Source organism: Phyllostomus discolor, chromosome 13 (assembly GCF_004126475.2).
Source record: "Phyllostomus discolor isolate MPI-MPIP mPhyDis1 chromosome 13, mPhyDis1.pri.v3, whole genome shotgun sequence".
Classification (NCBI taxonomy): domain Eukaryota; kingdom Metazoa; phylum Chordata; class Mammalia; order Chiroptera; family Phyllostomidae; genus Phyllostomus; species Phyllostomus discolor.
In genome coordinates this window covers 20,721,582-20,747,483 of record NC_040915.2, presented here as the reverse complement: position 1 = coordinate 20,747,483, position 25,902 = coordinate 20,721,582, and the positions used below count along the sequence as shown (strand labels likewise).

Here is a 25,902-nt window from a genome sequence, read left to right as displayed (position 1 = left end):
AAGGGTAGCCTCCACCACTGGGGCCTGCAGAGCTTTTTGGTTAGGCAGGGTCTCAGGAAGGCATCAGGGCGAGGCCAGCAGAGTTTATCAGGCTAAAACAGACCAAGATTTGGCTGTGTGGAGAGAGGCCTCCCTGTGTGTCTCCGCTACCCACCTGAGCCTGTTCCAGACCCCTTCCAGAGCGCTTCTGGAGAGCCTGCATCCGGGTCTCAGGCTGGACTCCTCTGCAGGGTGTGACCTCGGCAGGGCGGGGCCCGCAGAGAGGTGGGAGGTGGGAGGTGGGGGGTGGGGCTAGTACATTCCCCCAGGCTGATGTCATCCTGGACCTAGGAAAAAAGGTGTCTGTGGACGTTGTGGGAGAGGGACTCAGCACAGGGACCTTGGTGGCTGTCCCTCCAGACTTCTCACTGAAACCACATCACCCAGGCTCTCCCTGTATGACTTCAGTCTACTCTGAAGCTCAGCATCTTAGAATCACCTTTGGACCCAGCAACTCCACTCCTGGGTATAGACCCAAGAGAACTGAAACCATGCCCCCACAGACTTGCACACGAATGCTTATAACAGCCAAAAAGTGAAAATAACCCAAATGTCCATTAACTAATAAATGGGTAAAAATGGAATAACTTACAACGGAATATTGGATGGCCATTAAAAGGGAGGGATGAAGTATTAATACATGCAACAGCATGGATGAACCTTGAAAAAATTAAGCAAAAGTAGTCAGACACAAAAAGCCACGTATCGTATGATTCAATTTACGTGAAACATCCAGAACAGGCAAGTCCACAGAGAGATAAAATAGATTACCAGTGCCACAGCATGACGAATACACTAAAAACCATCGACCTGCACACTTTAAAATGATGATTTTATGTTTTGTGAATTATATCTCAATAAAAAGAATTCTAAAAAAATCACCTGTGATTTGAGTGAGCTAACTTTTCAAAGCTTTTCTGCTTCCTCACCTGTGAAATTTGGAGTAACGATCATTCTAAATAAATAGTCCTGACTATTCTTCCAAGAAAATCCTTTAGCGAGGCTCGTGGTCAGAAACAGAGAGGTCAGCCATTCCCGGCCAACCTTCCGTCACTCCAGGTGCATTCGGAGTCAGGGGTCCGGGAGTGTTAGAGACACATTGTGCAACTGTCCGGTTTCGGTAACAGGGAAAGCCAAAGCCTTGAGAGGGGACAGGACGTAACAAGGTCGCAGAATGAGTCAGTGGCAGAGCTGGGCCTGCAACCCTGTTTTCCTCTATCTAGCAGGATGTGGGCTTTTCTGGACCACTTACACAAAACTATCCCTCCCTTCCCTATTGCCAGCCCCACTCCCCACGAAAGAAGCTTGATACCTTCCCACTGATGTTTAAAATCAGGCCCGTCCCACAGGCCTGTTAGGAGGTGGGCCCCCTGCATATAACAGCCCTGCCTCATGGAACTCACAGTACAGAGGTGAAGACATACAACAGACAAGGAAACAAAAAGCAAACAAGATAATTTCGGATAGTAATACATGCAAAAAAGGAAATGAATAGAGGACAGGACAGGCAGGAACCAGGGAGGGGGCAGTTGGGAGCTCCTTGGGATGAGACAGCCAGGGATGAGGAGCCTGAGCTGAGACGCTGAGACTTTACAGCTGAGGCGGAGGTGGTGCATGAAGAGCTGGGGAAGAGCATTCCGGACAGAGGGCTTGCGTCATTGATGGTGGCAGCGTTTGGAGACGTGCACATTGCTGCGTGGCCTGCCCAGACCAGGGGCAGTGCTGCATGGGTGCAGTACCCCCAAAATTTGTTATACTCTCCAGCAAAGGAAGCAGTCACTTTCCATTAAAGTTCATCTACTACGTTCAAAGTGCCAGCCGGTCTACAATCCTGCATTCCTCAGTGTTTACAACACAGCGATGCTGGGCTCCAGCAGGTATATTCAGGGAGGCTCAAGTGCGGTTCATCCACAAAGAACGTGTCCTCCCCCGCTTGTGCGCTGGAGCCGCACTGCAGTAGGGAATCCGGTGTTTCGAGACTTACCGGAGCTGATAGCATCTAGACTACTGTGTGGGCTTCTGACTGACAGACTACCCCGGAAGGGAGGGACTATGCCAGGAAAAGCACATTAAAGAGCCAAGGGAATAATCAGGGGCTTGATGGATTTTAAATAAAGTTTAAGCCTCTACAGAAAGGACGGAAACTGAAATGTTAGCTAGAGATGACCTCCGAGTAGCAGGACTATGGGCAACTAATGGTCTTCTTTGCTTATTTTCCACTGTGAATATGTATTTTGTAATAAAAGAAAAACTATGAAAGATGTTGTAGTTATGAGGGCCCTTTGAATTCTAAAATGAGAGAAGCTTTGACATCTAAATCTGGGAAAGACCTTGATGCAGGGATTGTGAGACAGGGGCCCAGGGGTGCCACACCCACAGGGTACACAGGAGGAGCCAACTGAGCAGTGAGCATGCACCGTGAGGCCCCCAAATTGGGGAGGCCCTGGGGAAGGGGGCACAAGGGGTAGGGTGAGGGCCAGGGGCTGGGTGGGCAGCCCCTCTCAGTTCTAACTGTCCTGCTGTAGAGGAAAGTGAGCACAGCTAGTAGATCTTCCAGTTCTCCACGAGAAGCCACACAATTCTGCAAGCAGTTAATGGAGGGTTCTGTGTCAAATGTAGGTGGTCCTCGTGCTGCCACTTTTGCAGCCCCGGCTTCAGTGTTTTCTGTTTTGATTCATTTTGCTTTTAGTTGAGCTCACTTGCGGTTCTGTGCAGAAATCTCTCCGGAGTTGTCAGTGGGCCAAGGTGAAAAGAGAACCCTGGCCTTCACCCACCTGGGCCCCAGCAGCATCTGGAAGGCGCTGATCCTCATAATCCCTGTTCTTGGGGAATAGTAATGATTTAATCTCCCAAGCTCACTCCCTCTCCTACGCAGCAATATCTGTGAGATTTACAGACAAGACCTAGAGAAGTGCAGGTGGGGCAGGACGCATCCCGACTCAGGTCTGCCACAGACGGCAAAACTGGCCTCAGAGGGCCAGTCTCAGCCCCTCCACGGAAGTAACCCCTACACTTCCCGGCCATGGGCGAGGTGACCGCAGAGGAGGTGAAGAAGTTCCTGGATGCGAATGTCGGCTTTGCCAGACAGTATTACGACCTCCGCTACCGGGCCAAGGTCATCTCAGATCTGCTGGGGGCCAAGGAGGCCGCCGTGGACTTTAGCAACTACCACTCGCTGAGCAGCGTGGAGGAGAGCGAAATCATCTTCGACCTCCTGCGGGACTTTCGCGAGAACTTGCAGGCGGAGAAATGCATCTTCAACGTCATGAAGAAGCTGTGCTTCCTCCTGCAGGCAGACCGCATGAGCCTGTTCATGTACAGGGCCCGAAACGGCACCGCGGAGCTAGCCACCCGGCTCTTCAGCGTCCACAAAGATGCCGTCCTCGAGGAGTGTCTGGTGATGCCCGACTCGGAGATCGTGTTCCCCCTGGACATGGGCGTGGTGGGCCACGTCGCACACTCTAAGAAGCTCGTCAATGTCCCCAACACAGAAGAGGTACCCCTTCCCCATAAGAGGGAGGGCAGGGGGCATTATTCCATGGGGTTCCGGGGTACCAGTGGGTGGGGGGGGGGCGGGGGGGGGCGGGCACTGCTGGCCGCCAGACTGGGCTAGTGATGACTTGGCGCTTCTCTTTATTTCATTACTTTTTTATTTATGTCTGTTTATTTAAAAAAAACTTAGTTGAGTTTTAAAATAGTACAAAGAACTGTATATCTTTCATCTAAACTCACTAAATTCACTTTCCTCTAAATTGCCACATTTGTTTTATGTCTCCATTTCTTCTGATCTGCCTGGGAGTCAGTTGCAGACCACATGCCCTTGAACCCTAAGTGCTTTGCTCTGTATTTCCAGAACAAGGACAGGTCTTTCATGCGCACAGCACGATGATCAAATTCAGGAAATGTCACGTTGATACAACACTATTATCACTAAACGGTCAATATTTGATTTTGCCAGTTGTCTCAGCTGGACCCACGTGGCGCTGTCTCTGCAGTCTCCTTGAACCCACGGGGAGTCCTCAGCCTGTCTCTTTTCTCTGATGCAGACGTTTTTGAAGGGGACAGGCTAAATACTATGCAGAAATGTCCCTCCACGTGGGCTTGTCCGACGTGTCTGCATGATTAGATTCAGATTCTGTGTCTCTGGCAGCAGCACCACAGAGCTGACGTGGTGTTCTTCTTGGGGCATCACATCCAGGAGACACAGGATGGCAGCCTGTCTCATTCTGTCCAGGAAATGCCAACGCTATTTGGCTGAGCACTTGGCTTTTTCTTCTCAGAGTCCAGTGTTCCGTGGCAGTCTACTGGCAGCTCTGACAAAGACCTCTTTGATCTCTTGGGGCCAATCACTTCAAGCAGCTCTGCGACAGCCCTCTGCCAGGGCCCTCTCCTACTGATCCTTCAGATCTCGGTGTAAAGGGCACTTCCTCCGGGAGGCCAGCCCAGATGCCTCTGTTACAGTCCCCTTCCTAACACCAGCGATCACCGTAAATAAGTCGTAGAGGTCGGGGACTCTGCCTGCCTCATTCCCCACTCCATTCCAGGGCCCAGAATCTAGCAAACGTCTGGCACAAAGCAGATGCTCAGCAAACACTTGGCACAAAAGACTCGCAATCAAGAAATTATACCACACAGTTGAACCTTGAACAACACGACTGGAACTGCATGGGTTTAAGAAATCCACCTGTAGGTGGACCCATGCGGTTTGAACCTGTGTTGCTCAAGGGTCAACTCTACTCCTTGAACACCGGTCTCACCCAGAAGAACGTCTGCCCCTTGACGGCAAGGCCCATGCAGGCCTCTTTTATTGCTGTACTGGCCAAACCAGCGGCCTGTGTTTGGTCACTTCCAAGTTCCAGACTGGATATCTGTGTCTTCGTGCTCGCCTTACCTCTGGCCTTATTTCAAATGAAGGGTCGTAAGACTAAAAGGAGGGGGCTTCAGAGATCATCTCATCCAACTGGCTCTATTTAATGAAAGCAGCCTGCAGCCAGGAGAGCTTGAGCAGGGGCTCGCTCAAAGTCACGGAGGGGTTAGGGCAGAGCCAGGGCTCACAGCCACAGATGCGGAATTCAGGCGGGCCACCTTTCTGACCTGGGTTCCTTGGCAAGTTAAGAAGCGCAGACCCAGGCCTGTGTGGGAGATGGTTTTCTTTGAAACACACGAGGCTGCACTCCTATGGAATTCCTCTCTCCCTCATCTCCCCTCAGACATCCTGGGGTAGGAGAAATGGTTCTGCGCCCAGAGAGCTTTCCTGGGGACTGATCTACACCCGGCTTGGACTCTGTTCTCCCTGCAGGTCTCCCTAGGCTTTAACTGCAGCCGCAGGGATTGTCACAGTCCTGTGACATACTTTGATTACACCTGTATCACAGATGATGAAACTGAAACCCAGATACTTAGGTAACTCGCTCTGAGTCACGCTGATAGAAAGGGGCAGAGTAGGGATTTAACCCCAAGTACTCTGGACTGTGCCCACACTCTGCTCTGCTATTCTGTTCCTCCCCCTTATGTGTACGCCAGATTTGTAGGTCAAATCTGGGTGCGAACTATGGCTCAGTCAGTCACTTGCTAAGAACATGGCCATGGCAAACTGTTCAGCTTCTCTGGGCTCACTCCCTACTTTACTAAATGGGGTGAGAATGCCTGCTTCTCGGCGCTCTAGGAGGATTAAACGAGAGAATTCTTTCTCTTCTAGCAGGGTCCTGGGCACGCTATAGTGGCTCCCAGTGGCAGCTCCTGCTTCTTGTTTCTGTTACAACTGTTTTGTTGGTGGTGGAGTGGACGCTGTGCCAGATCTGCATGGGATCTGGAGAAGAAGCCAGTCTTGCCCTTCCGGAGCTTTCTATGTAGATTCTGTTTGTAGGCAAAACAGAGAACATAGGTGCCTGGAGCTCCACTGGACCCTGGTGCTGCAGGACTGAGAATGTAGGGAAGTTCTCTGATTTTAAAGATCCCAGGCTATGAATTTGCTGAGCCCCGTGCTAAGGGACAGCCTGCCACTCTCTGTTCAAGCCCAGGGTCACTCTGGAAGTGACACCTGTGTTTCTGTGGCAGTTTGCCAGCCCTGGTTAGTGATGCAAGCCTGGGGGCGAAGCCACCCCAGGCCAGCTGTCCTCGTGCACTTGGCATTTGCCGGTGTTTGCTTTTCCTGTTGCTCCTTCTTGGGAAATCTCACTCCACGTGGGGCTCGGGCTGCGACTGGGGATTGGGTGGAGAAGGAGGAGGAAGATGGTATAGACGGGGTCTGGTTGTCCCCGGACCACCAGCAAATGCCACCCTGAGCCTTCAGTGCCCTCATAAACCTAGGAAATGGGTACAGTCATGGAACTTGTGAAATGTGAAGCCATGAATGGAGACGTTTCTCAGGTTTGCGATGTGGTTCTTCCTGCTCTAGTGTATTCCTGCTCCTCCTTGGGATCTTCTCGGAAAGACTTGGCATTAGCACAGCTGGATAAAATAAAAGATGCCCAATTATATCTGTTATGTAAACAAAGAATAATATTTCAGTGTGAGTATGTCCTGTGCAATATTTAGGACACACTTATACTAAAAAACGATTTATTTATCTGAAATGCAAATGTCACTAGGCTGCGGTGTTTATCTGCTAAATCTAGCAAGCCTCTTTGCCATTCAATATTTGTTTGCATGTTCATTCTTACTCTTTCTCCTATTTGGAAAGCATGAGAGGACTGTCTCTTCTTGTCTGATTCACCACTGGTTTCTGGCACCTGGTCCAGGGCCTGGGACATTGTGGGCACTCAGTACAGTGCACTGAGTGAATGAAGAGATGACGGCTCCTCCCTCGTCGACTGTGATATTGTGCTCTATAGTCAGAAAGATGCATTTGGTGTTTGTCCTGGTTCCTGAGTGATAAGAGCATCTGACACAGAGCTCCTAAATCCCTTGGAGTTTGCTGGGTGGGCGGTGTGCTTTTCTTCTAATGAGGCAATTCTTGGTGGGCTCCAGGATGGGGGCTGGTCACCAGAAAGACCAAGCTGTGGTTGAGTCTTTCAATCAATCAGATGCTTGAATTAGGTGCTTACATCCCCATGCCCCATTTTCCAGAGAGGGGAGAGGGGCTGCAAATGGAGTATAATCAGTCACGCCTACATACCAAGGCCTCCATAAAAATCCCCAAACTACTAGGTTTAGAAGGCTTCTGAGTTGGTGAACACATACATCCATGTGCCAGAGGGGTGGCGCACCCCATCTTCATGCAGACAGGAGCTTCCGTGCTCAAGACCCTCCCAGACCTTGCCCTGCATATCTCTTCATGTGGCTGCTCATCAGGATCCTTTATTACATAATAAATATATAAATACAAGTACATGTTTCCCTGAGTTCTATGAGCTGTTCTAGCAAATTACCCAGCCCCAGGAGGGGGTTGTGGGAACTCCAGTACACTTGGTCGGTCAGAAGCACAGGTGACACCCTGGGACTCGTCACTGGGGTCTGCAGCAGGGGCAGTTTATGGGACTGAACCCTTAACTTGTGGGATCTGATGCTAGCTCCAGGCAGGTAGTGTAAGGAAAGAATTGAGTTGCAGGACACTCCGCTGGCATCAGAGAATTGGAGAAAACACCCACACGTCTGGTGTCGGAAGTGGCATAAGGAATGTACTAGTAACGTGAGAGTAAGGGAAAACAGTGAGCTTTTCTGAGACTCCAGCAAATCCCACTTCTGAAGACTGAGCCTGAAAGAACAGTCATTTCGAAGACTCTCATATCTGTTGTCCTGCTTTCCTGCTCTCCTTCTCTTCCTACGAGCCTGGGAACCCAGCCTCTGGACCAGAAAGAAACCTCTAGAAGAACCTGGCCCAACACTCTGTTTTTACCAAAGGGGAAACTGAGGCTTGGAGAGGTTTCAACTACTGACAACGTGCTGACTGGTCCCTGAAGCCACTCAGAGAATAGGTCTCTCCCTCCCCGGGGCTCCAGGGTACCACTCGTCCCACGGGAGCATTCTATATTATGGTTTGAATGGTGGGTTCATCTGTTTGTTACACGATGTCCCCACTCTGCTGTGAGCACCCAGTGAGGACAGCCTCATCTTTCCCAGCAGTGCTGGCATATCCAGTGCCTCCCACACAGCCGGTGCTCAGGAAGCATGAGTGAATGAATGAATGAGTCAGTGTGTCAGTGAATGAAGTGGCTATAGCACTTGCCAGCAAGGGAATTGTCTATGGAACAGGGAAAGCGGTGGTTCCAGGGGACAGGTTGATGTGAGAATGAGTGAGACAACACACGTAGGTTGTCGGGCTCTGGGCCTAGCACATCATCATTATTCAATAAGCAGCGGATCTCCTTGGGAGACCCAACAGAACTCAGCCCTGTGAGTGTATGCAAACAGGAGTTGAGGAGTCTGGGAGCGAGAAGCAGGGCTGCGCTGCACTGGAGTAAAAACCCAAACCCTGTGCAGCGGCCTGCAAGGCCCTGCCAGAGGGGCCCTGCCTACATCTCTAGCTTCCTTGCCCTCCGCTCTCCTTCTCCCTCCCTATGCTCCAGCCACACTGGTCTTCTTTCTGTCTCTCAGATCACTGCCCACCCTGGCCTTTGCCTTCTCTGTGTTTCCTGCTTGGAATGTGCTTCACTTGCCCGGTTCCTTGGATTCTTCGGCTCTCAGGATCACTTCTTCAGAGGAGCCTCCCTGACCACCTTCACTCACTAAAGTAGCTTCATCCTTCCCTCCCATCCAACTCTTCTAAAGCACCGTCCTCTTTTTCTCCTTCAAAGCAGTTACACAGCCTGGAGGGAGAATGGGGAGTTGTTTACCCCTTTTTTGTCTGCCTACCCCTTTTGTCTGCCTTTCCCATTTCACCAGAGAGAGAAGCCTACCCATCTGGTAGCCCCAGGGTCTAGAACGGTACCTACCCTCCTTACGGAAGGAGCTCCTTTAATGTTAACTGAATGAATGAATGACTTTCCAGAGCTGGGCGTCTGATTCCTGGGCCTGAAAATAAACAGTCTAAACTAAATGCTTCTAAAACCCCTTTGCCTGTGATAACAAGAGGTTCTGTGATACGGCTTAGAATACTTTACATGCTGAAAATATAAGGACGGCAATGAATGTGTGAGTGCCAGTCAACTAGAAGCTGTGTTATTTGCAAGGGGAGTTCCAGGGCTGAAAACTCAGAAGGAAGGAGGGTTCTGGTGGATTTAGTGGTATTTTCCTCAGATGCAGGTGAGGCCCGTGCATTGCTTTCCCTGGTAGAGGAGCAGTGAATACTGCAAGACTAAATTGACCTTGTGAGCATGCCCTGCCCAGACCTGGGCTCAGGGACTTCATCAGTATCCTTCGAGAATGACCTGGAAAATGTACTGTGGAATTAGCACTGGCGGATTTTGCTTAATCCGCCAGTGCTAATTCAAGTACAGCATGACAGGCTTCTCTTAATTCCTCCCCCCTTCACCAGGTTTGAGACAGCTTCATTGACAACCATGCTGTTGCCTGTTTATTTAATCCCACTCTTTCTGGAAGAAATCCAAAGATGCAGAGCAACACACTCTGCATTTCTGAATCATGCAAAAGATTCTGCACACCCATTTCTCACAAAGCTCTCTGAATTGCCTCTATGAGATACATTTCCACTCTCGGAGCAGCATGAGCTGTGCATGGCTGGCCTGGCTTGTGTCCCAGTCAATGTTGACAGTTGTTAAACCTCACCGTGCCACCAGGAAACAGAAAGGTGGATTCTTTTGGATTTAAGACAACAACTGGGGACTTGTCTCCTCTTTCTGAGCACAGAGACTGCACTGTCCTATACTGGTCTCCCAGGCTGGTTTAGGGACGGGGTGTGGAGCCACACTCCTGAGCCAGCCACTGTGTCCTGTATCACTATTACTGATTTATCAACAAACTGGCCTGAAACTTAGTCTCCCCTGTATCTCCAGTGTTTAGCATGAGGCCTGATGCATAGTGGGGCTCCTATTAAGATTGGTAGAGTGGGGATGTCCACTGGGCTGGCTGTGTAGTGCTAGAACTGGAACGTTAAAAAAGCTGAAAAGTAACGTATTCTTTGGTCCAATGCCCTAGACCCAGGTCCAACCTCACCCAGGCTTTCCCAAAAGGCAGCAGAGCCAAGAGCAGGTTTTGGAGTCACCTACACAAGTAACAAGTAAAGTTAACCTTCTTGAGTTTCAGTTCCCCCCCCCCCCCGTAAGATGGGCACTAATGGTCCCTTTCTCATAGGTTATTGGGACGATTCAAGTGAGATGATGCAGGTAAAGTACCAGGCACAACACCTGCTTGCAACTGGGCTTATTATACTCACAAAGGTGTTTTTCTCATTCTAGTCTCTATTTTGGGCTTAACTGTCACCACGTTAAGTAAGCCTTCTCTAAACCTTCCTCCCCAGGCAAAGTCAGCCCCTCCATGCCCCTGCCCCAGGGCTCCTGAGGGCTCTGTCCACACGTGCTCAGCAGCCCTCAGTAGGGTGGGTCCCAGACATTCTACTCAGCTCTGGAGGCTTCCAGGGCAGGAATCCTCTCTGATTGCCTCACCCTGCTGATGGGGAGAAAAAAGAAATGTCTTTATTCTCTTGTCACTAGGGAACAGCGAGCCCCCTCCTCCCATCCCCTGAGATGGGAACCTGGGGCTCTGGGGTATTTTATTGCCTTTGCTCTTCATCTGCTCACCCATTCTTGTCTCTCTGCTTTCTTTCAGAATGAACACTTCTGTGACTTCGTGGACACCCTCACCGAGTACCAGACCAAGAACATCTTGGCTTCCCCCATAATGAACGGCAAGGATGTGGTGGCTGTCATCATGGCTGTGAATAAAGTGGACGGGCCCCACTTCACCAAGAGAGATGAAGAGGTAAGAATGCTTTAGGAACTGCTGGGGTGCTTATGCTAGCCCTTCCTTCCCACTCATGAAGTCTTCTGAGCCTTGCTAGTTGGCCTGGCCATGGTCCCCTCGGTCCCCCATCTGTAAGACGGGGTGGTTAATCTCATGCTCTCTGAGGGAGGCAGGGCAGGATAATGGTTCAGGCTCTGGGCTTTGGAGCCAGGAATTCAGGGATGATTGTTTTGGCTTTGCTAATATCTAGCTGTTTGACTTGGGCAAAGTTACTCAATTTCCCGAACCTCTATTATTTTTATTTTATATTATATGTAAGAAATAATAATGTGGGGTGTTCCCTAGTGTCTGGTGTCTGATTTCTGGGATTTAAACAGTTTTAAAATGGGAGTCATTTTACAGTCTTCATCTCCTGGGGTGCTTGTGGTGATCAGATAAGGTAACATATATAAATTACTTATCACAGGACTGCAAACTGAATAAATAGTAGCTGTTCTTCATTAGTACACCCCTACCAATATTGACATTCGACATGCTGTGAGTTTTACACTTTTACCATGCAACATGTTACGAGTCAGCATTCCGTAGTCCACCTGCTCAAATCGCCTCTGATGAAGCTTTTAACATATTCAGGCTTTTGCCGATGGTAGAACTGGCCAAAGGAGGGGTTTATCCTTCTCATCTCTTTCCCCTCGTGCTCTTTGATTTTCAGATTCTTCTCAAGTACCTCAATTTTGCAAATCTAATCATGAAGGTGTTCCACCTGAGTTACCTGCACAACTGTGAGACTCGGCGTGGCCAGGTAAGGGGTTTGGCTCAAGGGAATGGACTGGACACACTTTGTTTTTTCCCCTGAAGCATCGACGTGATCAGGCTACAAAGGCAGGTGGTAATAAAAGTACCTGAGAACTACCCTACAGTCTCTGCAACACCCCTGGGGGTATGAGGTAGTGCGTGTTCATAAAGCCATATCCCAGAGTGATTGTACGCACAAGCTTTGAAGTCAGGTGGCTTGGATTTGAATCTCTGCTAAACCACTTATTAGCTCTAAGACCCTGAGCAAGTCACTTATTCTCTACAAGTTTCAGTCTCCCCATTTGAAAAATGGGGATAATTATGGTCCCACCCTCAAAAGATTATTAAATAGTAATTGAGGTGACGTGTGTAGAGCACCTGTGCTCAATTAATGCTTGTTGTTATTATTTTCCTAAGCAACCTATGAGAGGAAAGAAATGGGAAGAGTTGTACGCTGGCCAGTCATTTCACCTCCCTGAACGTCAGTTTCTCTGTCTATAAAATGGGGATAATGTTGTCTCTATCTCCACGTTCTTGTGAGGGTTAAATGAGATAAACCCTATAGAGAGCTTTCCAGAGTGGCTTTATTCTCTAGCTCACTGAGCTGCTACTTTGTACCTCAAAAAAAAAACTCGATGATTTGTTGTTTTTTCAGATACTGCTGTGGTCTGGGAGCAAAGTCTTCGAAGAGCTCACGGACATCGAAAGACAGTTCCACAAAGCCCTGTACACAGTCCGAGCCTTCCTCAACTGCGACAGATACTCTGTGGGGCTCTTAGACATGACCAAGCAGAAGGTGAGGAAGGAGGGGACCTTTGCAAGAACAGGTTAAACACACACAGAGAGGAGCCCAGACTCGGGTCACCCGTTCAGTCGCACAGGGAGGAGGTTGGGAGGGTGCAGAAAGTTTGCATAGTTTTATACTGAAGAGAGGGACATCCACCCTTAAAGGGGAAAAGTCGCCCTAGGGCACAGGTGAGTAAAAAGAACCCATATCTTCCCCAGCCAACTAGAAAAGAAAGCGTATGTGAGAAGAAGGCTTGAAGGGCTGGTGTAGGTGAATGACAGAGAAGTTTCTACGCGGGGTGAAGGTCCACAAGGAAGGACATTGTCAGTTTCAGGAACTCTCAGGAAATGTGCTCAGAGGTGGACAAGAGCCTTTCCAAGGTGTGGAGAGCCGCGGCTGACTCAGAAAATTGAGGTGGAGGCTCAGGTCCGGTCCCTCGGGATGCTCAAAGTCCAGGATACAGGCTTGCCCTGGATACAGTGGCTGAGGGGAAAGCACCGACAAGGCCCCTAGCACTGGTTTTCAGCTCGGTTTCCCCGAACTGACTCTCATCTTGCTCTTTCTCTCACTGTCTCTGCCTCCTGAGTCCAATCATTTTCTGCCTCGGAACAGATTTCCAGAGTTATTTAGATTTGTGATTTCCTATCCCAAAGGTCCAAGGTACAGGATTCCTGTCAGTTTCATTTTTACGTCTTGTCATGCTGAGCACGGTGCACAGACCAATGGAGACTCTCCAAATAGTTGGTTGAATGAATAAATGAATCACAGAACCTTAAGCTGGAAAAGACCTTAGATCTAGTGTAGCAATAAACCCTCTGATAGTCCTTCAGAAGGTAGCATATGAATGGATTCATACAAATGAATGGCTCTTTTTAAATCAAAAGAATTTCTGAATAGTTGAATTAAAAAACTCCATGTTAAGGTGCCCAGTTTGCACCTTCGAGGATCTGCCCCAGGTGCAGGCTTCTCTGTGCGGCCATGTTCTGCCCTTTGTTTCTTTTGAACTCCCCCTCAGACAGGGAAGCCACATTCCAGCAGGAATAATCTAACTTAGTCATCCCCCAAAGACGGAACTGCCTAGCAATTAGAGGTGGGCTGGGCTGCCTATAATCACTCTCAGAACCTATTGCCCAGGTGGCTAAGCTCTTACCTAAGCTGTTAACATTACGAAAGAAGTCAATAAAAGCCACTGAATTAAACTTTAATTGGGTATAGTGTATGATAGGTGAATTATACCTCAATCAAACTATTTAAAAATAAAAGGAAGAAAAAGAGGAAGAAAGAAGAGGAGAAGGAGGAGGAAGAGAGGGAGGAGGTGGAAGAAAAGGAGAAGGAGAGGGAGAGGGAGAAGAAGAGACAGAGGGAGAGGGAGGAAGACAGGCATAAATAGGCCCCACTTTCCACCAACCCCTTGCTGACATCTTCGGCTTCTCCTTGGGACAATCTTCAGAGACACTCGGTGTTTGACAGACAGCAGCAGCCCAAAGTACAATACTTGTCCTTTTTCTGGGCTCCTCTAACATCTGTTCTCCTTCTACTGTGCTTTCAGCCACCCTGTTATAGCCACTGGAGTGCTTGATTGTCTCTTGCTTGAGATTGGCAGCTCCCCCAGGGCACACCCTGTGCCTTGTCCTTCTCTGTAGCAAGCATACTGCAGGGTCAGGTAGGGCTCCAGTTCGTGTTTCACCCAGAACTGAGCTTCTCTCTGTCGTCAGCGGGCAAGAAAAACCTGGCTCCCTCCTGCTTGTCCTCTGGATGATATTAGGCAAACACCATGATAAAATTGTTTAAATAAGAGAGAGGCCAAGAACAGGAGGGCTTGGCATTCTGACCACCATAACCCAGCAGTGCTCTGTCATTGTTCCTAAAAATCAACAAATACATGAACAGAGGGGGCACCAGAGGACAGAGGCTTTCTCTGCCAGGCCCGGGGTTGGCCCCAGCCAAGCTGTGTAGCTCTGTGTACACCTGGAAGCCAGCTGGGGGGCACAGGGAAGCACCTGTTGCAGTGTCCCAGCCGGTTTCTTCCCCCAAGTCTGAGTGGTGGTGCAACGCCTGCGTTGGCCCCTTTCTCCCTTCTTCCTGCCCCTGACTTTGCCAGATGCCTCGGAGGCCATCTTTCTTGTTGACTCTCGGGTTCAAGGCTATCTATCCATATTTGCCACCCTTGTTTTTTCATTCTTATCTGGAAAAAATGGATTTTTTCCTGATTACAAAAGTAATGCATTTTACTGTGGAACAATTGCTAAATAAATTATAGTCTCGTTCCAGTCACCCAGGGAAAACCAGCATTAGCTTTGTTGTGAATTCTTTGAGAGCATTTTCTAACTATCATTGACCATTGGAACACACGATCTATATTTTTTGTCCCCGCATTTTTCACTCATCAGTGTATCCTAGGCACCTTTTTAATTAATACATACACATCTGCAGCATCACTGTTACTAGAGGTACTATAATTGATTTACTCTCTTAAGTCCCCTCTTATTGGACACTAAGGTTATTTCTAAGTTTTTGCTCTTATAAATGATACTGCAAGGGACATTGTATTTTCTAACATGTATTTTCAAGATATATAATTACTGTTTTCATGTGTTTTCCATCATGTATTTTCAAGACATGTAATTATTGTTTTTCTCATTCCTAGGAGTTTTTTGATGTGTGGCCAGTGCTAATGGGTGAGGTTCCGCCCTACTCTGGTCCCAGGACTCCGGATGGAAGGGTAGGTCTCTCTCTGTCCTGCTCAATCTGATAAAATGTTTAATGAAATGCAAATGTAAAGCACTATAAAAACTGCTGACTCTTTTTATCACTTGAGTATTTATCTTCTCTTGGTTGGGTTGTCTCCCTTGAAGTTATAAATTCTCACTATTGCCAAGCCTGTAACTTACAAAGTGTTTTAACATCTTTTTTTAAAATCCTCGCCTGAGAGCATTTTTTATTTTCATTGCTTTTAGAGAGAGAGGAGGGGAGAGAGAAACATCAAAGTGAGAGAGAAACATCAATTGGTTGCTTCCTGTAGGGCCCAGGTCAGGGATCCTACTTACCCGGAATGGAGATCAAACCCACAACCTAGGCATGTGCCCTGACTGGAAATTGAGCCTGCAACCTTTTGGTTATGGGACAACACTCCAATCAACTGAGCCACCCCAGCCAGGGCGGGTTTTTAATATCTTGTTGGAGTTTCACAGAAACCTAGGGGGGTTGACCAAGAGGGAATCAACATTCTCTTTCCAAAAAAGAGGAAATAGCCCCAGAAAAGTGAAGCAACTTGCTCAAGAATTTGCCCAGCAGGAGTCCCAGATTATAGACTATTAGACCCGGAAATATCCTTATTATCTAACTGAGAGTGTATGAATTGGTAGCCAGAGGTCAATTCCAGTGAACAGATAAACTTGTTTGGCTGAATACATTTAAAAAAAATCTTATCTTTTTACTTAAAAAAATTGAATTGGTAGCTTAGCGCTTAACAATCAAGGTATTTCCCATAAATATCCGTATTCTCCATTTCTTTGGAAGAGTAGAGCCATCAAAACTGGGCCCACAATCCCACAGGGTAAATCTGATGGGAGCTGAGTGGCAGCTGCCTCCTTGGAATGTGGTCTGAGCTCTCCAGCTTGCCTCCTGTGAATACCTGGCCCCTGCTCACATTTTTGTTTCCATTAGGCCTCCGGGCATTTGAGTTTGCGACCGCTGGTCTCATACCACTGCTCCATTTTCCAGATGAGGCCCAAACGCTGTAGAGAAGCTGGAGTGGTGTGTGTGGGGATATGGAGACGATGCAGGGTCAATAGCCCGGTACTCAAACAGCCTACAGATCCTGTAGAAGGACTGAAGGGCCTTAGCTGAGGCCACACAGGATAAGTAAGCAGCTGTCATGCTCTGAATTGAGCTTTAATCCTGTGCTCTTCACATAAGCCCTTTCGTGAATGGGGATCAAACGGTATATCACTTTCTGATGGAGACTTGATCCCACCTAGCCACCCCTGACCCTACCCAAAATAAAGGGCTGTGTGTGTGCATGTGTGTGTGTAAGATAGACTAATTTAGTCTTCATTCAAACTCTGGGAAGGGAATTCAAAATGAACACCCTTGCCCGTGAGCTTCATATACACGCCAGAAGAGACTTCAGCTTTGTAATCTCCATGGTGTGCTGTGCTTTGTCCAAAAGGACCTTGTAACCTGCTGGTGTTCAATTTCAAACTACTTTTACCCACTCAAGTTCATGATTTCATTTGGGAAGACTGAGTCTTCAAGGATGGCATCATGTACCACTGTCAAAGTGATTTGGGTGTGCTTTCCCTTTTTTAAGTACAACTTTTCATGTTGGCATAGCTGATATTTTACCACTGAGGTTTTTTTCCTCCAAAATCTGAGCCGGACTTTCATCTTCTAGAAATTTAGAAGGGGAGGACCTGGAATAGACATCACCATAGCTTTCAGACACCACTAACTTCAACTGGCTTCAGTTTCCTTGGCTGCTTTGATATTCAGCTCTCTGAGCTAAGCCCTGAGCTCAGGGGTCACCTCTAACTCCAGTATGGCCAGAGAAATGTCAGGTTTTAACTTGTGTGGCTCTTCACCCTTGTGCACCCCAATCTTTTAGATCTAACTGAACAGGACTTTTTCTCAGTGAGCACCATTCCAGGGAGAGCTGCCCATCATGTGATTAATTCAAGAAGTCTTGGTTTCACTGAGGTGCATAGCACACTAATGGTTAAGAATTGTCTTTCCCCAAATCCTTCTCCATCTCAGGGGGCAAGGGCCTCAGTTAGTCCTTGCAAGAGTATGTCACTACATTGAAATGGAAAGGGCCAGAATGCAAAGGACTTTGGATTTGGTTGTCGCCTTACAGCTAACTTGTAAGGTGAGCTTGGTCAAATAATTCCTTGGGCCTTCCACTTGCCCAGCTATGAGGAGGGGTCATTGAACCTATCTCCAAAGTCAGCTCCAGGCCTAGGACACAGCTGGCAAGGAAAGCACACACGGGTCTAAGCTGGGGCCCAGACCCAGCCTGTCAAGGTAGGCCGAAAGCGGACCTTCTGGGAAGAGCATGGGCTCGGAGGGAGAGAGCCTGAGTTCACATCCCTGCTCCACCAGCTAGTTTTGTGGGCTCGAGGATCCTCTCTCAGCCTCACCTTCCTCGTCTATACTGCCTGGGCAATCAAGCTGACTTCACAGGGCTGTGGTAACTAAAATAAATCATGCCCTGACACACAGTAGGCACTCCAGTTGTCATGGCTACTTGAGTTGAATCTCACTGTCTGCCAGGCACTTAACCTGGATCATGCCATGTACGCTTCTCAACGAGTTTATAAAAAAGGCCCCTCACTTTCTTGATTTGGCAGCTGAAGAGAGGGAGGTCTGGAGGGGGTCCAATAATTTGCCCAAATCCAAGCCCAGGATGCTTTTCTTTCTGGGAACTAGCCTTACAGTCATGCTTTTTAACATTCCCTTTTGTCTTCTAACACCATTGCCTCACGTTCTCTGCCATATTCACACTCAAAATACAGCTTTTGCCTGGATTTTGACTAATCAACCTCCCCAGATCTTGGATCTAAAGCTCCCCTTTAGATGGCAGCTACCCTTCGCTTCATCTTGTTTTAAAAACAAAACATTGTTCGTGTCTGTATTTTAATTATTAAAAAGTTATACAGGCTGATTAGGCTTTATTGGAAAAAAGGAACGAAAAATAGCACTTATTTAAAAACTGGTACATTTCCATGCATGCTGACTTGGCTCTGGCTGTATCTGTGGCTCTTTCAAAGACCCTTGTGTCGTAGCCTTAGCAGCTCGGGTGGAAGGTAACAAAGGTGCTCATTGATGGCTAAGTTTGATTTTCCAAAGGCTGGCAAATTCTTACATGAATGTGGCCTTGAAGGCAACTTGGCTGAGACAGAGTGTATGGAAAAAGCCATATTTACCTAGGGCACACTGATCTTTTTGTTGATTTCTATGAAAGCAAATGAGTTCTCCTGTAGGTTTCAAAACAAGTCCTTTTCTAACCTTTCTAAAGGAGTCTCTGAACACCCTCGATAGGCAGCCTGCGGGCCCAGGGAGCCAGCAGCTTGCCCAGGAGCTCAGTGAGTGGCCCAGGCCCAAGGAGAGCTTGCCCTAAAGCTAAGATCTGCAGAAGGTCGAGAAGGTCATAAAAGCCAGCCTCCTCCTCCTCCTCCTCCCAGGTGAAACGCTTGCTCATCAAAGTCCCAGCAGCTAATACAGCCACCTTTGCTTTCTAGAATGGCCTTCACAGTACAAGTTTACTTTTTTAAAATGTTCTTAGCATTTTTAATGCTCTTAGCAAATGTTCTTAGTAAATGTTCTATAAGCATTCAATTTGCTTATATTCACAGTGAAAAGCTCACACTGTACAAAAGGGAACACCACAGCAATCCAGCATCCTGAGGCAGACGGGTTCTGCAGTCCGTCTGTTTAGGAATGTGTATGGATATCCAGATATTCCTGGGTGTGCGTGTGTGTGTGTGTGTGTGTGTGTGTGTGTATTCCACCGCTTCCACTACTACCCTCCACACATGTGATGATTGTTTTGTGACTTATTTTTCCTACTGACCGTATTTTGGTATCTTTTTATTTTAGCACACATATAGCCCCGTCATTCTGGAACATGCAGAGTAGCTACTGTATGTAGACACTCAACTTGTTTGCAGAGAGTGGGGTGAGGGAAATAGGTTTTGTGGTTTATTCTCCTAAGGCTTCTACCTCTACCTTTTCCAGATTCTTGCTGCCTCCTTCTGAGCCAGCATTGTCCAGTTGCTGACATGTAATTAGTTACATATCAGGGAGGAGGGATCTCCAGTTGTGTTATCCTCTCCCTTCTCCCCTTTCCTGGGTTATTTTTTAAAAAACATGTATGAAAACCCATTATTTAATAAGCATAATAGAATTGCACAGGGAATGATGGCCATCAAGTTGTCTCCAGGCTTTTTACAACAATCTGACTGAGACCCCTGGATGGGGCAAGCAGTGCTTTTACCCACACTTGGGAGTGTATCTATAGGATTCGTTCCTATTGTACATGTGAAATCACTAGATCAAAGAATATGTGCGTTTTAATCTTGGAGGGATATTGCCAACTAGCCAACCACCATCTCAGAATCATAGCTGGGAGGGGCTTTAGGAATTACCTAGTCCTGTTTTTCAATTTCTCTGGAAATTGAACCCTGGACTTAGAACCCTGGACTTCCACAGCTGCTGCCTTGGCCAGGGGTTGATGGGGGAGGAGGGCAGGAAGGGAAAGAGAGAGAATAAGGATGAGGATCTCTGTCCTCACCTGTGCTGCCATTAGGGTGGCTCCACTCACATCTGCTTTTTATGACTCTGTCCCATGCTTTGTTTGGGAAGAGTTCTATTGCATGACAACAACACACACCATTGATTTTTTGCAGCTGGGGAAACTGAGGCTCAGAGATTACAGAGAGTAAAACCAAGAGTAGAGCACCAGTCTTCACTGTAGAGCTATTCTTAGCTCCATCGCATCAAGTTGTGAGGCTCATTTTGTTTCCCCTTGGATGCTTCCTACTTGAGGGCGCTCCTGTCTACCCTGGGGCAGCTGCATACTTGGAAGAGCTCTAGTTTCTGCCTCATGATTGGCTAGAGCATGCCTCCTTGGAGCTGCTAATGCTGGTCACTGAAGAGCAGAGCCTTTCCCCCATGGGCCCGAAGAAGGTCATCATGATCACCTGTCAACCAAATTGACCTTCAGACACCCTTTACTGGATCAGGAATTTTTCTCTGTGGAGGTTCTGAGTCAGGAGACTTGGATGGGGCCCAGGTTTCTACACATGAATGCCTAGAGCAGTATTCTCAAAGTACCTGGAATAAAGGAACAGTTAACTTGGAAAATTTCTAATCCATTTTGGACTGGTCCTTTTTCTAAATGAGTTAGAATTTATAACTATAAAAATAAAAATGTATAAAGAGGTACAAAAATCAAGTCCCCTCATTTTTTAATTAGTTTTAAGGGACCTAACTTAGCTTGGCCAAACTTCTATAAACCTTTCTAAATGCAGACTCTCAATTTTGGTTTTCATGTCATCAGGGAATAGCAACGAATAGTTTGCAGACAGGCATCAGTCCAGCGACCATGCTTCGGATCACCCTGTTCTAGGTGAGAGTGATGCGGAGAGTAAAACACTATTTTAAGTTATTCACCTTAAGTGACATAGCAGAATGAGCACTGAAATGAAAGTCAAGGTCCTGGTCCTGGTTCATTATAAATGAGTTCTTTCCTTTCTCCGGGTCTCATTCTTCCCATTTTTGAATACTTGCTAACTTGCCTGCCATACCAGGAAGTTCAAAGAGCCTGATAAGGTAATGGAATTTTCCCTGGAGAGCTAAGGGGAGGGAGCCATGTGCCAGTATGCACCTATAGGTTAGGAGGTCATGTAATTGAACAGATCTAATCTAAGATAATGGGGGAGTGGAAGGATGAAAGAGGTGGAAGGTGAGTTAGGAGGCATGAGGTATGATTGAGACGACAGGTCCAGAAGAGCTGACATAGCACAGGGAGAAGATGGGTGGTAGGAATGAATGAGAAAAGGGGCCTTGACTGCAGAGCTGAGCCTTGCGTGGAGGATGGCTGGGTTGACAATGATTCTAAATGAGACAGGAGCCTCCTTTCAACCTCCCTTTCTTTCTTGACTCCAGCAGCAGTCTCTCCCTCTCTCTCTTCCTGGGCTCAATGTCCAAATCCCCCTGGAACACTTTCCACTCTTCTTTCCAGCCCCAGACCCCAGCCATTGCATGGCCACTGTGAGCTGGGACCAAGGAGGAGCACACTAAATCCTGAGAGTCAGCGGAGGACAGTGAACTTCAAGGAAGTGAGGATACACCCTTAGAGAGTCAGGCTGGTGCTCCTGGAAAACCACGGGGCACAGAGTGAAAAACAAGGCCTGTCTCCCGGACACACTCCTGCTGAAGTTCTGTCTCAGACTGTAAAGGAATATGTTTCTCTATCTCTTTTGCCTAGGAAATCAACTTTTACAAGGTCATCGACTACATCCTGCATGGCAAGGAAGACATCAAAGTAATCCCGTAAGTCACGTGGCCATATGCCACCTTATCATGTCCCCAAAAAGAAGTGAGAATCAGAATATTTGTAAACATCCTGAACAACCATCAGGATCTATCTAAACTAATCAAGGAGGACATTGAATGGTAAATAAGTGCTTTATCAAACCAAAAGAAGGCAAAATAAAAGTTTAGAAAGGATGTAAAGCAGGTGCAAAAAATACAACATGAACATTCAGATATTTGAATCCACATATATCATGAATTACTTTAAATACTAATCAACTGAATGTTCCATTTAAATGACAAAGGTTGCCATGTTGGATAAGAAAGAAATCTCCCATTTCATTGATTGTAAGATGTACAGTTTTTGACTTTTCAACATTTCTGAAATAAAATCAATGACATTGTACCATTGCTGTCACTCAGACAATAGTCAGGTGTAGCTGTCATTGGCTGACTATGAGAGGAATTGGTCATAGCCATTCACAGTGCTATGACTTCATTTGAGTTACATGCATTGTTGGTTGTATCCATATTGACATTGAATTTAACTGCCATATAATGGGACTTCAGGAGATTATACTATGATGCAACATTGAAACCAAAGTTGCTTTGAATGGCCCCAAAAGACATTAAAAATGTGCAAACTATGATAAAAATCTATATCCAAGTTCTAAAAGATCTATGTTGATATTAATAAAGTAATAATTATAAGTTCAAAAAGCATTGCATTGCAAATTAATTGTAAGCATTTTATCTTTCTCTGTTGCATATACACAGCAGTTTGTCAAAGAACTGATAACTTCCCAGAAATGAAGAAGTAATTTGACAGTAAAAGAACAAAAAGAGATATACCATGCAAATACCATCAAAAGAAATCTAATGTAACTATATTAATAGCAGATAAAAAGAGACATTATGTCAAAGAGCATTAGTGGAGATAAAGAGAGTCACTCCTTAAAGATAAAGGGGTCAATTTGCCTTGATATTATAGGGAGTTATTATAATTCTTAATTTGCATACACTGAAAAAGATGGCCTCAAAAGAAAAAGAAAAATTTGACAAAATATAAGATATGGACAAATTCATGTTTGCTAATTGATAAGAGGAACAGACTAAAAAACAAATATGAAATATAGAATATTTGAATAACATAATTAAACAATAATAAAAAGCGGATCTAAAATGCTCATATACAATAGAAAGCTGGAAAATACTCTTCTGAAAAACAAAAAAGGAATGCACTCCCTAGTAACCCATGGGTAAAAGAATAAATCAATAGAAATTAAGATATATTCCAAACTAAAAATAATGAAGGTAGTACATGTCAAAACCTATGTGATCAAGTGGAATTGTGCTTAAGGTGAAATGTGAAGCCTTAAATATACATATCAGAAAAGAGTAGAAGCTGAGAAATAATGAACAATGTACCCACCTGTATCAGTCATGGTCTCAACAAATAATAGGTGTCACCTTCAATTTAGGACACCTCAAGGAGGGATTACGTACAAAGGGATGAATTACAGAGATGTGGGTGGAGTGAAGGACAGTCCAAGAGAATGTGCTAGTGGTGGTGGTTCTGTCACCACTTCTGGGCCCAAAGGGACATTCCTAGAACCTGGAAGGAGAAGGAGTCATGTAGAGCAGGCCACCTTCAGTCAAGGGACATAATGGGCCAAAGCAACCTTGCTGTGGGGACACAGGGAAGTAAAGAACCTGACCTCACTGTTCTACCCTCCCCTGGTCTCTGGCCAGGTTCCCCCATTGGGCCACACTCAGCCAGAAGCTGGATGGCCAGGAGCCCTGCTGATGCCGCCCACAGAGACTGGCCTCCTGGGACAGGGAGGGGCAAGCAGAAGCTATTCATCACAACAGCTCAGAAAATTAACAACAAATAAGCAGAAAAATAAACCCAAAGAAAATAATAAAAATAAGCCCAGAAATTAATGAACTAGGAAAAGGTAAATGATGAGCAAATGCCAAAAGTTGGTTCCTTGAAGAGATTAAAAAAATTGACAAGTTTCTGGCAAGACCAAACAAGAAAAACAGAAAATCAAATGAGCTATATCAGGAATGAGATGGGGGGGGGGGGAACTATAGCCACTCAGACATTACAAAAATAACGAAGGGACATTCGGCCCAAAATATTTTAAATCTAGATGAAATAAGCAAATTTCTAGAAAAATAAAACCTACTAAACACAAATCAAGAAGAAATAAGACATAACAGTCTTATAGAAATAAAATAAATCAAACCCTTCCCACCAAGATGCTACAGGTCCAGATGCATTCAGGGGTGAGTTTTACTAAATACTTAAAGAAAAAACAAAATAATTCTTGTACAAATTATCTAAGAGAGTAGAAAAGAAGTGACTGTTATAAACTTGATACCCAAACCCAACAGAGGCTGTATGAAAAAGGAAAATGCAGACCAAGCTCACTTGTGAATAAACATAGATGAAAATATCCTAAATAAAAATTTTAGCAAACCATCACTAAAAAGAATCATACATCATGACCCAATTGGTTTTATTCCAGGAATGCAGGATTGGTTTAACATTTTAAAACGTCAATCTATATAATCTGCCACATTAAGAGAAATACAACATAATTATCCTCTAGAAGAGAACTTTCTTAATCTTCTAAAAAAATTGTTAAAATGCCTGCAAATACTAAGTATTGACAGAGACATGCAGCAAAGGAAACTCTAATACACTGCTGATGGGAGTGTCAATGGGTGCAACCACTTTAGAAGACACTTTGGCCTTATCTGGTAAAGTTGAAGGTATACACATCTTTTGACCCAGCATTTCTACTCCCAGGCATGTACCATGTGGAACTGAGGGCACGTATACATCAGGTTGGTCATAGCATCACTGTTTATATAAAACCCAAACTGAGGGGGCATGCCTGCCAACAGTTAAATGGATAAATTGTGCTACATTCATACAAGGGAAAACTCTAAGTAGATAAAAAGAGTGAATTACAGCAACATGAAAAGGAAGCCAAATGAAATGATACATATTGGGCAATTCCACCCAAATGAAGTTGAAAAACAGGCAAAAATAAACTAGAGGGCACTACTGGAAGGCATACTTAGGTGGTAAAAATACAGAAAAGGAAGAAATCACTTACAATGTCAGACCAATGGCTGTCTTTGGGGTTAGAGAGAGGGTTGCCATCGGAAAGGCAGATCAGGGGCTTCCGAGGCGCGGACAAGGTTGCTCTTGATGTGGGTGTGGTTTCAAGGATGTTCACTTCTGTTTGATGTTTAAGAATGTTTAATGCATTCTTCCGTATGTGTATTTTTTCTCACAAGGAACAAGTAAAAGATAATACCAAAAATTGTGATATTGTTGTGAGGGATAAATAACATGTAAAGCACTTGGCTTAGTGCTTGGTATGTGGTAGGAGCTCACCGTGGGTGCGTTTCCCCATGACTCTCTCCATGGAACTCATTCTCTCCACATAAGCATTAACGGAGGGGAATGATGGTATCTGCTTGTGCTTAGAGGTTGATAACAATCTATTGAATGAAAGTTTCAGTTTTCTTGGCTAGTCAAACTGAGGTTGCAATGAGTAAAATGTAGTTATCACTCTAGCCCCAGCATCTAAATTTGAATATTAAGATGCTTAGTGAACTCGCACAACCAAAATAAGGTCAGCAACAAGTTAGAAACAAGATAACAACCAGATCTGACAGAAAACTGAGCTGCAAGGAAGTCGGACAACCAAGGAGTTAAAATATACATTCATCCAGACCAGTAGGAAGGGCGGAGTTGGGCAGCTGGGTGGAGAAGGGTCAAGGCACAAAAAGTGGTGGCACCGGGCACATAAAGCATCCCAGTTGTGTAAGGCAAGCGGGGTGTAAGACCGCAGCGGCGCGGACCCTGGGCACTCAGGCGGCTGGCAGATCCAGCGAGGCGGCGACTGTGAAGTGAGACACTGCACACAAGGCTCCTGGCTATCTGGGTGATCCCACATTCACGCACAGATAAACCAGGTGAAATTGGGCAGGGAGACAGACTGTGCAATCCAGGGTCCCAGTGCAGGAAAATAAAGCTTCAAAATACCAATTGAAAACACCTGTGAGTGTTGAGTTGCTGGGAGGAACTCCCAGCCTCACAGGAGAGTGTGTTGGAGAGACCCATGGGGTCCTAGAACATGCACAAGCCACCCACCCAGGAATCAGCACCAGAAGGGCCCAGTTAGCTTGGGGGAAACAGCGGAAGGGACTGAAATCTGACGGAGAGAGGAGCCAGCACCATTGTTCCCTCTCGGACCCTGCCCCCACATACAACGTCGCAACCCAGCAACTGGGTTGACCCGCCCTGGTGAACACCTAAGGCTCCACCCCTCATACGTTAACAGGCGCGACAAGACAAAAAATGGTTCAAATGGAAGAACAGATCAGAGCTGCACAGTAAATACAACTAAGTGACTAAGAGA

The 25,902-nt window shown here is 46.3% G+C and overlaps 1 protein-coding gene across 4 annotated transcripts in view; it reads left to right on the top strand.

Annotated features, from left to right (window-relative positions):
* Positions 1-2,912: 2,912 nt before the first annotated feature.
* PDE6A (phosphodiesterase 6A) overlaps positions 2,913-25,902 on the top strand; it is a 54,689-nt gene continuing 31,699 nt past the window's right edge. For 2 of the 4 annotated variants that reach the window (XM_036014715.1, XM_036014714.1), the window contains exons 1-6: positions 2,913-3,535; positions 10,705-10,857; positions 11,552-11,641; positions 12,290-12,430; positions 15,069-15,143; positions 21,411-21,475. In XM_036014715.1, coding sequence (XP_035870608.1) covers positions 3,062-3,535; positions 10,705-10,857; positions 11,552-11,641; positions 12,290-12,430; positions 15,069-15,143; positions 21,411-21,475 — 998 coding nt within the window. In that variant the 5' untranslated portion in view covers positions 2,913-3,061. Of the gene's footprint in view, positions 3,536-10,704; positions 10,858-11,551; positions 11,642-12,289; positions 12,431-15,068; positions 15,144-21,410; positions 21,476-25,902 lie in introns of those variants that run through there. The other 2 variants (XM_036014713.1, XM_036014716.1) reach the window with 2 other exon arrangements.